Source organism: Tinamus guttatus, unplaced genomic scaffold (genome assembly GCF_059628265.1).
Source record: "Tinamus guttatus ecotype Peru unplaced genomic scaffold, ASM5962826v1 Tinamus_guttatus_pri_ptg000318l, whole genome shotgun sequence".
Lineage (NCBI taxonomy): Eukaryota > Metazoa > Chordata > Aves > Tinamiformes > Tinamidae > Tinamus > Tinamus guttatus.
Genome location: NW_028288852.1, coordinates 1,034,016 through 1,048,661, shown reverse-complemented (window position 1 = coordinate 1,048,661; position 14,646 = coordinate 1,034,016). Strand labels below are relative to the sequence as shown.

The following is a 14,646-nucleotide window of genomic DNA, read 5'->3' as shown; positions in this document are numbered from 1 at the left end:
ATCTGTAAAGCACTTCAGGAGCCCCAGAGAAGCAACAGCTACACTAGCTGCTGAGGAGAGTCATGCTGGAGGAAGAAGTTTTTATCCTCCTGTCATCAGGTGCCTTTCTCAGAATTCTGCCAGAATTTGCATTTTTTTTTTCCTCCTGGATCTGCTACGGAGAAGCTCAGGTGATGACTTTCCAAGCATTTCAGACTAAACAAGGTGACATATGCTAGCTAAGCACATTTGGGAAAGTTACAGCAATGCTCACAGTAAGAATTCTTCCAGCAGACTGGGGGAGGCAATAACCTTTGAGCAGACTACAACCTCTTTGAGTGATGTGTTGGATCTAGAAGAATTTGTTCCACAGTACTGGAAACATTAGATAGAATTGCTTGGAACAGAAAGCAAAAAAATAACAACAAAACCAAACCCTTCAGACTGGGCAAGCTACCTTTACAGCAGTCATAAAGAGGATTCTGTATTTACATATTCATTCCTCTGCCCTTTGTGTGAGTTTAAGAAGGGATTTCTGTGGGAACGTATACATTTCTTTATGCAATCCCTTCTGAATTAAGTAAAATTTCCTTTCTATAGAGGCAAAAGAGTGATAGCAGAGGTCTTGTTTTAGCCTTATTAGTTATCCTTCGAATGATAGCTTTTGCTGATTGTATGTCTACTAAGAAGCCCAGTTCGCATATTTCTGGATTTACTGAGACATCATTTTCAAAAACTAATTGTATTCTTAAATTTGAGATAATTTGGAAGCCTTTACACATGCTGTCACCTGTTTAATTCAAAAGTTATGTAATTGTGCACAGTTTTGGAAATTAATCTGTATGGAAGTGATTTCACAGAATCACCGAATCACAGACTGGTTGAGGTTGGAAGGGACCTCTAGAGATCATCCAGTCCAACCCCCCTGCTTCAGCAGGGACACCCAGAGCACGTGGCACAGGGTGGCATCCAGGTGGGTTTGGAAGATCTCCAGAGAAGGAGACTGCACAACCTCTCTGGGCAGCCTGTTCCAGGGCTCTGTCACCCTCACAAGAAAGAAGTTCTTCCTCATCTGGAGGTGGAACTTCCTATGTTTCAACTTGCACCCATTACCCGTTGTCCTGTCACTGGTCACCACGGAGAAGAGCCTGGCCCCATCCTCCCTGCATTCACCCCTCAGATACTTGAACATGTTGATCAGATCTCCTCTCAGCCTTCTCTTCTCCAGACTAAACAGGTCCAGCTCACTTAGTGTTTCCTCATAAGATAGATGCTCCAGTCCCTTAATCATCTTTGTGCCAGATGTGTACAGACAATACTGCTTTTCATATGCTTTTTCATGCAAACTATTTTGTGTAGTTTAAAATATTCAATATTAAAAAAAAAAAGATTTCTATACGTTACTGGTGCTATTGATTTTTATTTTCAACTGAGCACATACAACTGGCCAAAAATATTCCACCAAATTTGGTGCAAAACAAGTACTTTTAGGCTGTTAGGTAGATCAGCTCTATTTAATGCTTTTTTTTTCTTTTTTTTTGTTTCCTCTTCAGCAGTGTAAGTAATGATAGTAAATTTGCATAGTACTGAAAAACTAGTGAAGCCACCGTACCTTTTATTTGCACATTTGTTGCTTTTTGTTGTTGCTTTTTGTTATTCTAAAAAGTAATTCTACTGGTGTGCAGTATTTAAATGTACTTGCTAGACATTGGAAGTAAAATCTGATTTTTTTTTTCAGTGTATGTGATTTGTTTTTTTGAGTTTTTGTCCCCTCATTCTTAAGATATCTGTAGATTATGGTAACATCTAAATGTCTCTGTAGAATAATGATATCTCATATAATCCAAGCTGTGCAATGAAGGAAAAAAAAATAAATAATGCAAAGTTAAAATCAGATGAATTACAGCAGGTTTAAGTATCTGTTTTCCAGTTTTCTATGCATTTATTCATATGCATATATTCATAAACAAAAAATATTATAATATAAAGTAAGTCATAGGTGGTTCTTTGGCTGATTGTTTCCCAAGTTGAAGAGGTACCTCCACTCTCATAACTGATTATAGTGTCTCACCTATACGGTAGTTTTAAAGGGTTGGCTTTAATTTAAATATAGGATTCTTAACTTTCCAAATTTGGGCAAAACCTTGAAGAGCTTTCATTTGTGCAACAGCAAGAGGGTTCACATAATCCTTTAAATCAGTTGTGAGAGTCCTGTTACATGAGAGTAAGTGATTTAACTTGGAACAGTGAGACATAACAATTTTCAAATACCATGACCTATTAATTTTTAATAAAGATTGACCTGAAGTTACTCTCTCCTTCACTTGATACCGCTAATGATACTTACTGGGTTTCAATGAGAATGAATTAAAAATGTTGAGTTCTCCTCTTTTTTTTTTGTACTACCAAATAGCAAATTTTTATATCTGTTTTAGAAATGAATTGACAAGATTCTATTAGGTCTATTCAAGTTGCCTTTAATTTCCTTTCTCCTTAAAGACTCAACTGACAGCAAATAATAGAACACTGCCTTGTAGTATTTTGCATGCAGCTTTATCCACAGGTAAATGTATGCTTGCATTATGTCTACTGTTTAATGCCCTTATTATGGGCCTCTCTACATTGCAGTTTTAAACCTGTTATCTCCGATGTTCTATATGAAAGTTGTCATCCTAGTTGCTAGTATCTCTCAGCAGAAGTTGTGCATCTTAACTCATTCTTCCTGGTGAGTTACATAATTTTATGTGTTTCTTTTCAGACAGCCTCCGTTTTGTCTCCTTCCTTTCAACTATTTAAAAAGGAACAGAGAAGTCTATTTCTCCAGGCTGATTAATTCCTAGGACTTCATGTTTGTCTGAATGTATAGTTATTTTAGCTGCCTTTTTTTTTTTTTGAGATATGAAATTCATAAATCAAAGTCAGAAGTCTGCAGTCCTTACCCTAGACCAACCTACTGTTGTGAAACATTGCCATTCGCTAAGACTATTGGAGAGGAAGTGGGCCTGGAAATGTTCTCCCTCCTCCTGTCTAGATTATTTTAGATTTTCAGTGATGTGCAGTTTACCAAGTTCGTAACTTCAGGTAGTCCTAGAGGAAACTGGAAGTTGTTTTTGTGTGCAGTGATATAAGATGTTGTAGAGTTTGCTCTAAGCCACTTATTTTTGTAATTTCAGGCCCTCTTGTGTATCCAACTTCATCTGATGCCTCATGTGCATGCTCAGTGAAAGGACAGAGAGAGAGAATACATCTTTACAGACTTGAGATAAATTGTTGGTGGAGAAGGAACCCTTAAATGTTTGCTGATGAGGAGGATCTGAACAGTTGCAGAGCACATTATTTTTTACTGATTCGTGTATTTTACTGTTTGGTGCTGAGAAGTATGGAAAGGCACAAATTTAAGCAGTGTGAGCATCATTATGCCACTTTAGTTTTTTGAGCCAAAAAAGATCTCTTTGCAGTAGGCGTTGATGTGAAGGCAAAGGTGGCAGATGTTGATTTTTAATGAAGTAGTTTTTCATTAGGTTTTTGGTGCCTCTAGAAATGGGAAATTTCATGTGCAGTGGCAGTCCGAATTTGTTCTGGCTGGAGGATTGCTTTTCTTCTATCACCACTAAAAGGAAGGAAAGCCTATGACTAGCAGTTTCGGAGATGCTATAAATTGTTTTTTTCCACTGTTAACAGAATATGGAACTTTGGATCTAAACCGCTGCAGCCTCCTGCATGTTCTTCTAATAGTTTTGTTGCCCCTTGGTGTCCAGGCCCTGGGGACTGTCCCTGCCACTCGCAGCCTTCCGCAGCTCCGCCCCGGCCGGAGCCGCCAGCCCCTGCTCTTTTGTATGCTTTATCCTGAAAAGCAGCTGGTGCATTTGTGGTTATCAACCCCCAGAATCCCTGCACAGGGTCTCGTGGGTCTCCTGCTCCTGGGCAGCAGACAGAGCAATGCGGCACTGCAGTTTGTCGTGACTGTGTGTCAGCTGCTGCCTTCCCTGCTGTCCCTGCAGTTCTGCCACTGCTTCCTTTTTAGCTCACTTTCTTATGGAAAAGAGGCTTGTGAGATACCGATCTGTTTATCCTTTCAGCATATTTTTTGCTTTGGCCAGTATCAGTCATGACTGAGGGTAAATATCTCGAAATTCTTGCACCTTTCGTGAAGCTGAAACTGAACTTTGGAGGGGGTGGAATATTTGTCATTTTATGCTGAGGAATTTAGCCACCAAAACAGATGGGAAAAGTGTAGGTTGGTGTAGCAGCAGGCGAGCCACATATGAGACAGAAAATACTCTCTAACCGTGGAAAAGTTTTCATCAGAGCTCATGCTCTGCTAGATATAATGTAATTGAATCCTATGATGTGAAACCTGGATGCTTTTGCTCAATACGTGGTTAAAAATGACTAGCTGTGATAGGTTTTTCTACTTCCATTTTTGTGTTTGTTTTCCTCACCTTTTGCTACTTTACTAGTGGTAGCTTTTTTTTGCAGAACAGTCTGCCGACTTTGAGTTGATTAATTTATTTTTGGCATTTATTTATTAAAGCTTAGCAAAAATAACAGGCATTCTCTGCAACAGAACAAGTAAATCCACAGAAGACAGAAAAGCTGTTGTTTTGAACGCTATTAGATGTTGCCAGGAACCCGTAAGAAAAATCTTGCAAAAACATGTTAGTCTGAAACCAAATCTCATCTTCCATCAATACTTTGACATGTGAAAGGAGAACATGGCAGTTTTCTGGTTGCAGGAAGCTGAGTTTAGGGAAGTGTATCGACATTAAATGTGTACTGGGAAGACTGATCGTAAGAACCAGTCTTTGATGTTCAGAGGTTGTTCTTTCCAGGCTAATAGTGATCTAGGAAGAATGTGGTTTGGCAGTGCTGACAAAATCGCTCTCATCGTCTGTAAATAAGGTGTTTGGATCAGCTGTGATTCATAACACTTGTCATGGATGATGCCCTTGGGAAGAACCATGTTGCTGCCATTTTTTTTTGTCATCAGTTTCCGGATTACAGTGTATCGGCATAAATAGTTACAGAAGCTTTCTTAAAGTGCAATTAATTAAACATTGGATGAGCTTAAATTTCAGGCTGAAGTAAAGTAATTGCTCCATCTGTATTAAGGCTTTGATTCACTGAAGTAACAGACTGGAAAGCATATGAATAGAAGGGATAGACTTGTGCACAACTAGAACTGTTGTGAGCTTCGGGCGTACTCGTTGGAAAGAGACACAGTAGCAGTTTCCCTGGAGAATGTAGCTAATGTGTAATAGCACAGGGACTGCCAGAGGGCTGCGTCTTTCAGCTTACGCTTCTCTGTATGTCAAATTGTTGGGTTTTTTTTTTTAGTGTCAATGGCAAAATTGGTGTAGAGGAGGGAGAAGGTGCTGCTCTTTAGTGATCCAGAAATCTCTACAGTTGGATCTAGTGGCACAACTGGAACTGTCAGTCTTTGTGCTTCAGTTGCAGTCACAGTCAGGAACAAAAGCGCAGGGCAGGCGGGATCCCACTTCAGCTCTGCAGCAGCCCCGTCGTCTGGCTCTGCCCTCAGACTTGTTCACGGGGTGTTTTAAGTGCAGAGGGAAGTTCCAAAGCGTACATGAAAATTGACCCTTCCTGCATAATTAATGGTTGATATATTTCTTTTTCCTAAAATATTGCTAAGTAATTTCTATTCAAAAATGCCTTTTTTTTTTCTTGGTTTAAGACAGCTTTAAGAGCTTTTAAATACTGTTTTCTTGTTTTGCTTGGAATATATCTAAAACTTGTTGAACTACCAGTGTGATAATGCAGTTCAGGAATCTGGAAATAGTACTGCCACTTCATGGTTTTATTCTTAGGAAAAAGGAGAATGTGTTTTTTAGAAAAAGCATTATCTAACTGTTCTCATTCTAAATAATTACAGCAGAGCATTCTTGTAGAAGAATGCTGTGTTAGGTAGTTCGCATATTAGGAGATTAGGTTAAAGATATTAGATTAGGTTAAATATGCCCATTTTCTACTTTACTATCACTTAGAGTTTTTGCAAGACCATGCAAGTAGCACAGGGCTGCTGTCATAAAATCCAATATTCATTTTCCATTATAAAATTATGTATATAATAAATTTTGGGTTCTCTCCAGGAATTTCATATCAGCACTATTGCTGTAGTCTCTTTGACTTTCAATTTAGAGTAAACTCATTTTTCCTGGCTGTGCACAGTCTTCTCCATTTCAGTGTGCTCTGTTTTCTCTCATAGCATCTGCAGAGAAAGACACCATCAAGAGTACCTACTCCAAAGTAATGGATGCATATGGGCTCTTGGGTGTACTAAGGCTAAACCTTGGTGAGTAAACTGTTTAAAATCTTAATCTTAAAAATGTAAAAGAAGATAGGGGTGCTGTTGTAAAACTTCACCGCACAGAATCCTCAGGCAGGAACTGTGTTCCTTTTTTTTTTTCTTTGTAGCGTAACTTAAATGTTTGAAGCACTGCCAGAAATGTGGGTGTAGACAAAAATAACTTCTATCTTCACAATCTCTATTATTTTCAGTATAGTTTCTTCTATTTGTATTTCCTTATTTTTGTAGAATCAGGGAATGGCTTCTTGTTTGTTCTGTTTGCATCTCTTTTGGCCAAACCAGAGTATTTAAGAATATAAATTCATCCACATCACACTTCACAAAGATTTACCTCTGCTTCCTGTGTCTTTTCTGGTTTTGTAGGAGACACCTTGTTGCATTATCTGGTTCTAGTAACAGGATGCATGTCTGTGGGAAAGATACAGGATTCTGAAGTTTTTCGAGTTACTTCCACCGAATTCATATCATTACGAACTGATCCATCAGACGAAGATCGTATCTCAGAAGTGCGCAAAGTTCTGAACTCAGGAAACTTCTATTTTGCATGGTCTGCAACTGGTGTCAGTTTAGATCTTAGTCTCAACGCTCACCGCAGCATGCAAGAGCATACCACTGACAATAGGTTTTTCTGGTGAGTTCACGATGTGTTTTATAAGACGTGATATAAAATATTATGTTCCTGTGCAAAATAATCTATGGAAAGTTGTTATCCTTTTCAGCTCCTAAATATACATATTTGTCCCATAAATGTCGATAACCTAGAATTGCTTTATTATAACTCCCAAGGATTATTTAATCTAAGGTATACATTAAGGAAAAAATGATTGTATTGTAATGCAACATTTTCACAACCACTTGGAGTTTCTTTATTGGAGGAAACAGACTTTTACTGTTTGTGATATGCTCTGTTCTCTAGAGTTGTCATAATGTTGTATTTCAGGTTTTGTGTCCTTCATTCTTCATAAATTGTGTGTTTTTTTAAAAGGAAATTAATATTGCAGGTTTAAGGGAATTCTTAATCATCTGAGCATTGCAGATTCTAAAACAGTTTGGTGTTAATATGTAGTTTTCAAATGGGTTCTCATATCAGTGGAACATATTGATGGAGTTAAAGTTTTATTACACAGATAAATATGCTATCTCTTTCCAAATAATTTTGAATAAAGTAGAGATTTTCACACCGAGCATTCTAGGCAAATGAAATACTACTGTTTCTGACAGTAGACACCTTAAATAATGTCAGTGATACTGTCATTTAGGAGAGATGAACAAATCCTGCTCCCATGTTGCCAGCCTTAGTTAAAAGTCTAGTTATTTGCCCATGACCCTTTGGAAGGTTCTAAAGGCTTGAGAACATCTTGTTTGAAAGTGCAAAGCTACCGATGCTTCCCTCTGTCATTGAATAAGCCAGACGCACACACACACGCAAAAAAAAAAACTGTTCTGAGATGCATATTCATTTGATATGTTGACCATTTGCCACTATTTTGATCAGGCAGGTAGTAGGCTCACATTGCTCTAAAAGGCTAAATGTCGAGAAGGAAGAGAAACTCTGGTCTTCAGAGACACTTCTGCGGCGCTGTGCAGATTTGGAGGGGTTCTGGCCAGGAACCTTGCTATGGGCCTCTCATCGCCTCGGGGAAAAGACTGGTTCTATTTCAGGGCTTAAAGTGGGGGTGCCTGCTGGTCCTGGTCAGATCAGCTGGGTCTTAAATTTTGTCCCGTGTCCTAAAACTTTTTAAGTTACCCGTTTTTGTTCAGAAAGGATCAGTCCTAAAAGGAGGTAGGTGGAGTGGCCCAGATTCCAAGACGGAGACATGTAAATGCTGAAAGTTAATAACGGAGAGTATTCTGGCAGGTGTGGTGCCTTAATGCCTTAAGACCTCTTAACCACACAGTTCTTAGGCATTTCAGTGATCTTACCTACTTTTCTGTAGAAAAGTTCTGTTCTCAGATTGCCCAGGGAAGAGTTCTGTTTCCTTTCTTGGTCTTAGACTGTAATGTATGTATGTACTTTTCTGTAAAATTACAGCATACTTGATCCACAGGATTTGAAACTTCGTTAACGAGTATATTTAAAGGAGATAAGGTATTTGGTAAGTTGCAGATGTAATTTTTCCTTTAATCACAAGTTTAGAATGAAAAGGCCAAGATCAAAATTAATACCTTCAACCTTTAGATAAATATTGTATTTGCAATTAAGATAGAACTCCAGAGGCCAGGGGTCTTGCTAGAGTTAATTTTCTTTACTGTGCAGAGAACTTCACTTCCTTTTAAAATAACTGAGTGTTTCCATGGAAGATCAGAAGCCACGCAAGAAATAGATTGAATTTTAAAAAAAAAATCTCACAAAACCTAAACTTTAATCTTTCTTGCTCACTACAGTGTTAACTGGTACTACTTAATACTGAAGTATATGCAGTTTGCACATCTTTCTTTCATTTGATCCATGGTTGTTATTAGAATGGTTTATATGTAGCATGTCGTGTACCAGCACCTAAGCATGAAACTGCTATTTACAGAAATTTGCCAATCAGTTGGTTGTGAATGCATTCCTACATGCTTGTCTGTACCAGGGCAGTCACCGATACCTTATGGTGACGTATAATAGAAAAAAAATCAGTGTGTGTTGGCAAGATTTTTTTCTGAGCTTTATTTTTAGTTGGTGATTTGTGGGATTGAGTCTCTCCATCACAAAAAGTAACCCTGTAATTGGAATTCTGGCTTTATTTTCCTAGTGTGTAATCTTTGGCTTCTCAAAGCAAGACCGAGTGGAAAAATATAAACAAGCTTGGAGTATTGCTTTTTGCTGGTTAAAGAACATGAGTCTATAAGGTTTATTTTTTAAGATCATTAAATTTCATGGCTACATCCCATAGTCTCACTCTGCAAACTAACCCGTTCTCTTGTATTTTAAATATGTTTAAATACGAGTTTTCTCATAAAACACTCTACAACACACATGTTTGCCTTTTTCTTCATGGTAGTGAATGTAAGAAGTTAGTAGCTAGCTTGATAAGTTGAGCTGTGCTTTATTACCCTCAGGGATTGTTTTTATTTGTTTTTTTCCGCCGATAGGAACCAGTCGCTGCATCTGCACCTGAAGCACTACGGTGTGAATTGTGATGACTGGTTGTTGCGCCTCATGTGTGGCGGCGTGGAGATACGGACAATATATGCAGCTCACAAGCAGGCAAAGGCTTGTCTTATTTCACGACTCAGCTGTGAACGGGCTGGGACCAGATTTAACGTCCGGGGAACAAACGACGATGGTCACGTTGCGAATTTTGTGGAAACGGAGCAGGTGTGTTACACTAGAGCTCACCTTGCTGGGCGGCTAAACTCCACAGAAGTGAGAGTGTGCGGATCATTTTTTCCCCTAAATCAACAGGTCACAGCTCTTATCCGTAGCCAGCATGTATTGGAATAGTTCCTTTGCTGCTAAATAAAGAATATAAGCAGATTATACAATTTGATGATCTTGGTTTTCCTTGTTACTTAGGGTAAGGACACAAAGGAGTGTGAGTTAGATACCAGCTTGTTAAACTACCATATCAGCTGAGTTGCTGTAGGTGTCTCTTCTTGCTTTTAGCCTGAGCCATAAGTGACTGCTTTCTCCTTTTAGCCTGAGCTCGTTGTGAGACCTTAGAAACACAAGCAAAAGAGATTTTGGCTAATGTGAGTTGCTTTGCAGCTGGGGCAAGCTAAGAGCATCCCTATGGTTACTTAGTATGGCTCAGCTAAAAGGTGTTTTTTAAAGCCACTGTAATTCCTGCATTTATATATGCTTGCCCTTACTATGCAAAAATGCAAGAAGCTATTAATTGTTCTTTGCTGCCCTTTGCTCACTTCTTACGATAATCTCATTACCAAGATGTTGTTCCTGGAGCGTATTCTTGCAAATAGCTATGGTGCATGACTGGCTAACTCTGTGCAAAGCCTCCTTGACTTCAGTAGGATTTTATCTGAGTAGGGAGTACTTGTATATATCAAGTGTGTTGTCTAGACCCCTAGAAATGTGTGATTTATGGTTTCTCTGTCCAAGTTTCCTGTCAGGCTAACATTACTAGATGCCGGTAGCAGCCTCCTTAATGTTTCTTCTCCTGTGTACCTAAAAGGCCACTGTATTTTGGGTTCTGGTAAACAAAATGTGGGCATGTGTTGTGAGTAGGCCGCACTGTTATCTGCCGTGTGTTGGTCCCTTTTGTGTACGTCTCGGGCAGAGGCCCCGCTAACCTCGTCACAGAACCAGCTTTCTGGGCTCCTTCAGGCTTCCTTTTCTCAAGCTGTGTCACCGATTTCTACATTTTGGATAATCTCTGTTTGCCATTTAACTGCCCTGGGGCATGAGGTATAGAAGGATCTATTGGAAGGTCTTGCCAAGTTTTTAAAAAGTTATTATTTTCATAGGAGCCATTCAGGCCCTATGTAATAAAAGCTTGCAGTTTTTTTTTTTCGTGAATCATGATTCCTTGGGGCAGAGGGGAAAAGAGTATAAGGAAGATAACAGGTATTTTAGCTTGGACTGTGAAATTTGGAATGGATAAATATTATTGGATTTACTGTATGCTTTGCTAGGTTTTAAAACCTAAAATTTATTTCACTCTAATGCCTATTAAGAATATGGGTTTTCTTTCTTTTTTTTTTTTTTTTTTCTCTTCTACAGGTGATATTTTTAGATGATTCTGTGTCATCTTTCATACAGATTCGAGGATCTGTTCCATTATTTTGGGAACAGCCAGGCCTGCAGGTAAGGCCTGCATTATCTGTATAGATGGATATACAGATAATGTACAGATCATTCTTATCTGTGGTTTTTAAATGTCCTGCAGTAACATTTAGACTCTTCTGCACTGTGACCTATCTGGGTGAGATTGCCCTTCGGTCCTACTGTTAACTCAGCAGGCCTGTTACTCTTGAATGCTATCTTGTCCTACAATGAAAAATGTTCTCAGCCCATTGCTCCTGGGTGTTTAGTCTTAGAGTTTCTGAGTTTTTCTGTTTTAATCTAAATTGCTGCTTAAGTTAAGGACACCCAAGGAGAATGGTTTCTTTTGAATTGTCCTTTAGTATGAGTCCATTCAAAGTCGATATGGATCAGTCGATAAGCAAGAATAACTGATTTAATTACATCTCAATTTTCTTGGAAGGAAGATTGTGTCAGCATCTACTACCATTAAAAAGGATTTTAAAAGTTCATGCCTCACACTGACTTTAAGTTCTTTAAATTAGATATACAAGTATATTGCAGTAAAACCACTGAAGCATTTAAATATCTAATTATTACATGTTTTTGGTAAAGGATTGCATGGCTAAATATATTAAATCAAGCGTTTTCCAAAAAAGGGGACGAATTTGAAGAAAGTCAATAAAAAGAGGGCACAGCATAGGTAGCAAAACAGATTTTGGCGATTTCATTTAGGAGGTGAAATTAATGTTTAGGTCACATTTTGGGTTAATAGAGATCTTTAAAGAGCAATTAGCTGAAGGAATGAAGACAAATAATTTAATATAATCTTAATGTCATAGGTGGGATCTCATCGTGTCAGAATGTCAAGGGGTTTTGAGGCGAATGCACCGGCTTTTGACAGGTGATGTCTTGAGTTTTGTTAATGCACTGTAATAACTGATAAGTGATATCCCTGTATCATAGGATATATTATTCCCAACAGGAGGCTTTTCCTGCACAATAGTGTGATCGAGCATGGCGGTGGACTACCTGGGCAATTATTGCAAAGTTCTACAGGCTTGCTTGTGCACTTGGATGTTGAAAAGTGAAGAAAATTTAAAATACTTAGCTAAATTGACAGCAGAAATCATTCTATGTTTACATAATTTATTTGTCAGCTGCTTTTTGATTAAAACTGAAACTTATATTTTGATTTGCCTGCCATAACACACTTTAGCACACTTTAACTTCACAATCCTATGCTTTGAACTAAATGTATTTTGTTAAGCAGCATTTGTGGTGCTATTCTCCTAATTAAATAGCAGTCAATTGTTGTATGCTCTTACTTGGTTATGTTAGGTTTTTTGGCCTGACATAATAAAAGGCCTGCTGCAGTTATTAGGGTATCCAGTGCAATTCTTTAGTGTCTCAGTCAGTGTCCCAGGTCTTCCTGATAATTTTCTCTATGCCAGAATATGAGTGTGGAATTTTTTCTTCTGTTAACAGGCATTTCAGAACACTTAAAAGTTTATATGGCAAGCAAATTATTGTAAATTTACTTGGGGCAAAAGAAGGGGAGCACATGCTAAGCAAAGCTTTCCAGGTAATTATGACAATTCTCATAGTGTGCATATGTTTGGAATTCGCCTATTCATTCTGGAGTTTTTATATAATCTTCAAAAATGAAACAGATATGCTATGCCCTGGAGCAATACTGCCTCTATTAAAAATTATACTTATTGTTAAAGCACTGCTTAAGATAACAGCTTTTCATTTCATGTTGTGTTTACAGTTGGTCTTTGATTATTTTCATCTTGGTTGGTTTACTGAAAAAAATTGACAGCAACATAGACACTGTTGAACATTTTCACTTGTTTTCGTATTTCATACTTATTACTGGTTTATTTATAAAGTAAATAGTGTTTGCTGTTAACATTTGGGAATAGATAAATATATGTTCTGTGTATTCCCTAATATTGAAAAATGACAAATGGATCCATCCTTTTACACTTAAAAGCTGCTACATGGTTAAATTGAAATGCTTGTTCAGATTATGTTAACGTTAACTGGCCATTTTCACAATTTCTTCCTAGGTAGGTTAAAAATAACTGTCCTGTTGTAAGGCATGCATGCTGACAATATGAGAAATTCTGTTTGAAACCAGGGAGTGTGTAAATAGTCACAAGTTGTTTCCCTTTCCCTTTTTCCCCTTCCTGACACGATTGCTCCCAGATGTCTGTAAATACAGCTCACAACTCTGCCAGCAGAGACGGTATCAATGCTACAAGATTTTGGGGGAAATGTTAGGGGAAATTTTCCTCAAACCATCTTCTGCAGCAGCCTAAATAATTTGGCTTTGTCCATAGTAGGTTATGGCACATTTACTTAGTCCTCATTGCTGGTAGATATGTCTGAGATGATGCCTGTTAGTGAAAGGAATTTCCAGCTCGTCCAACTCTTTGAAAAGTGAAGCATTTTGACAATGGAAGAAGTTGTCCTGTAGATACTGTCCCGGTCATCTTAGTATAGTACGAAATAAATTAGTTTGATTTTGGCAAGAAAAGAAAAAAAAATAGGTAATGTATTAATCAGTCCTTAAGAGCTAAAATGATTTTTTTAAAACTGTAGTAGATGAAAGTGATTTAACTTTTACCTAAAAGAAAGCATGTAGTAATCAAGATCACTAATACTTTTCTTCTAAAAATACTTGTAGCATCTTTTTTGGTTTATACTACTCTAAATTGTATGTCTATTGGTATATTTAAACCTTTTCCTCTCTTTTTTATTATTAGAGCCACTTGAAAGCATCTGAACATTCGGCTGATATCAAAATGGTGAATTTTGACTACCATCAAATGGTTAAAGGTGGAAAGGCTGAAAAATTACACAGTGTGCTTAAACCACAGGTCCAGAAATTCTTAGAATGTGGATTTTTTTATTTTGATGGAAAGGAAGTTAAAAGGTGTGTTTATGTAATTTCTGTGACTCCCTGAAATTAAATAATGAATCTGGGATGTTTTTCTTTCCTTAGCAAAAAGATAAAAGAAAAAAAAAAACTCTTCCAGTTATTTCTCTTAATATATTTTTATTGTGTCTAGTATGATGCTCAGCAACTGAAATACGAATCACATTGTTTTACTCTTTTTTAAAATTTTGCTGTGTTTTGGATGTACTCTGAAAATCTTCCTGTGAGATGGCTTAAAACACTGATTGATGCAGCATGACTTAGTTTCTGGCCCTCTGAGCTCTGTATTTTGGTGGAAATGAGCAGAGTCCCTTGTTTTGGGGGTAAAAGCCCACATGGGATAGAAGAATGAAGTATTTTCCCCTCTTGCTGTATAAAATCCTGCATATTTTCCCTGGTAACAGAATGTACCTTTTTTTTGGCCCCTGATCTTCTAATTTGACAGATACAGCCCTCTGCAAAATATCATGATTCTCAGTAATGGTATGTGTTTAAAGTCTACGGTAATGAGTAGTATACCACAGGAGTGTAAGATTTTCCTGAAAAATAGATGGTGTCCGGAGGCTTTAAAATACAGATTTGTCATTGAAGAGAATTAAAATTAGACAAGGAATCCTCTTAATAAGATGTATATATATAAAGTGTATGTTGAAATGCCCTGGTACAGCAATAAAAATCTGTTTGATAGCCTTGTAGGGTTTACTA

General features: G+C 37.7%; 1 protein-coding gene across 12 annotated transcripts in view; it reads left to right on the top strand.

Annotated features, from left to right (window-relative positions):
* The window catches only part of SYNJ1 (synaptojanin 1), a 59,028-nt gene that overhangs the window by 4,767 nt on the left and 39,615 nt on the right, over positions 1 to 14,646 (top strand). For all 12 annotated transcript variants that reach the window (XM_088528971.1, XM_088528963.1, XM_088528972.1 and 9 more), the window contains exons 2-8: positions 6,206 to 6,292; positions 6,671 to 6,938; positions 9,386 to 9,611; positions 10,974 to 11,057; positions 11,837 to 11,898; positions 12,483 to 12,579; positions 13,769 to 13,938. In XM_088528971.1, coding sequence (XP_088385097.1) covers positions 6,206 to 6,292; positions 6,671 to 6,938; positions 9,386 to 9,611; positions 10,974 to 11,057; positions 11,837 to 11,898; positions 12,483 to 12,579; positions 13,769 to 13,938 — 994 coding nt within the window. The remainder of the gene's footprint in view (positions 1 to 6,205; positions 6,293 to 6,670; positions 6,939 to 9,385; positions 9,612 to 10,973; positions 11,058 to 11,836; positions 11,899 to 12,482; positions 12,580 to 13,768; positions 13,939 to 14,646) is intronic.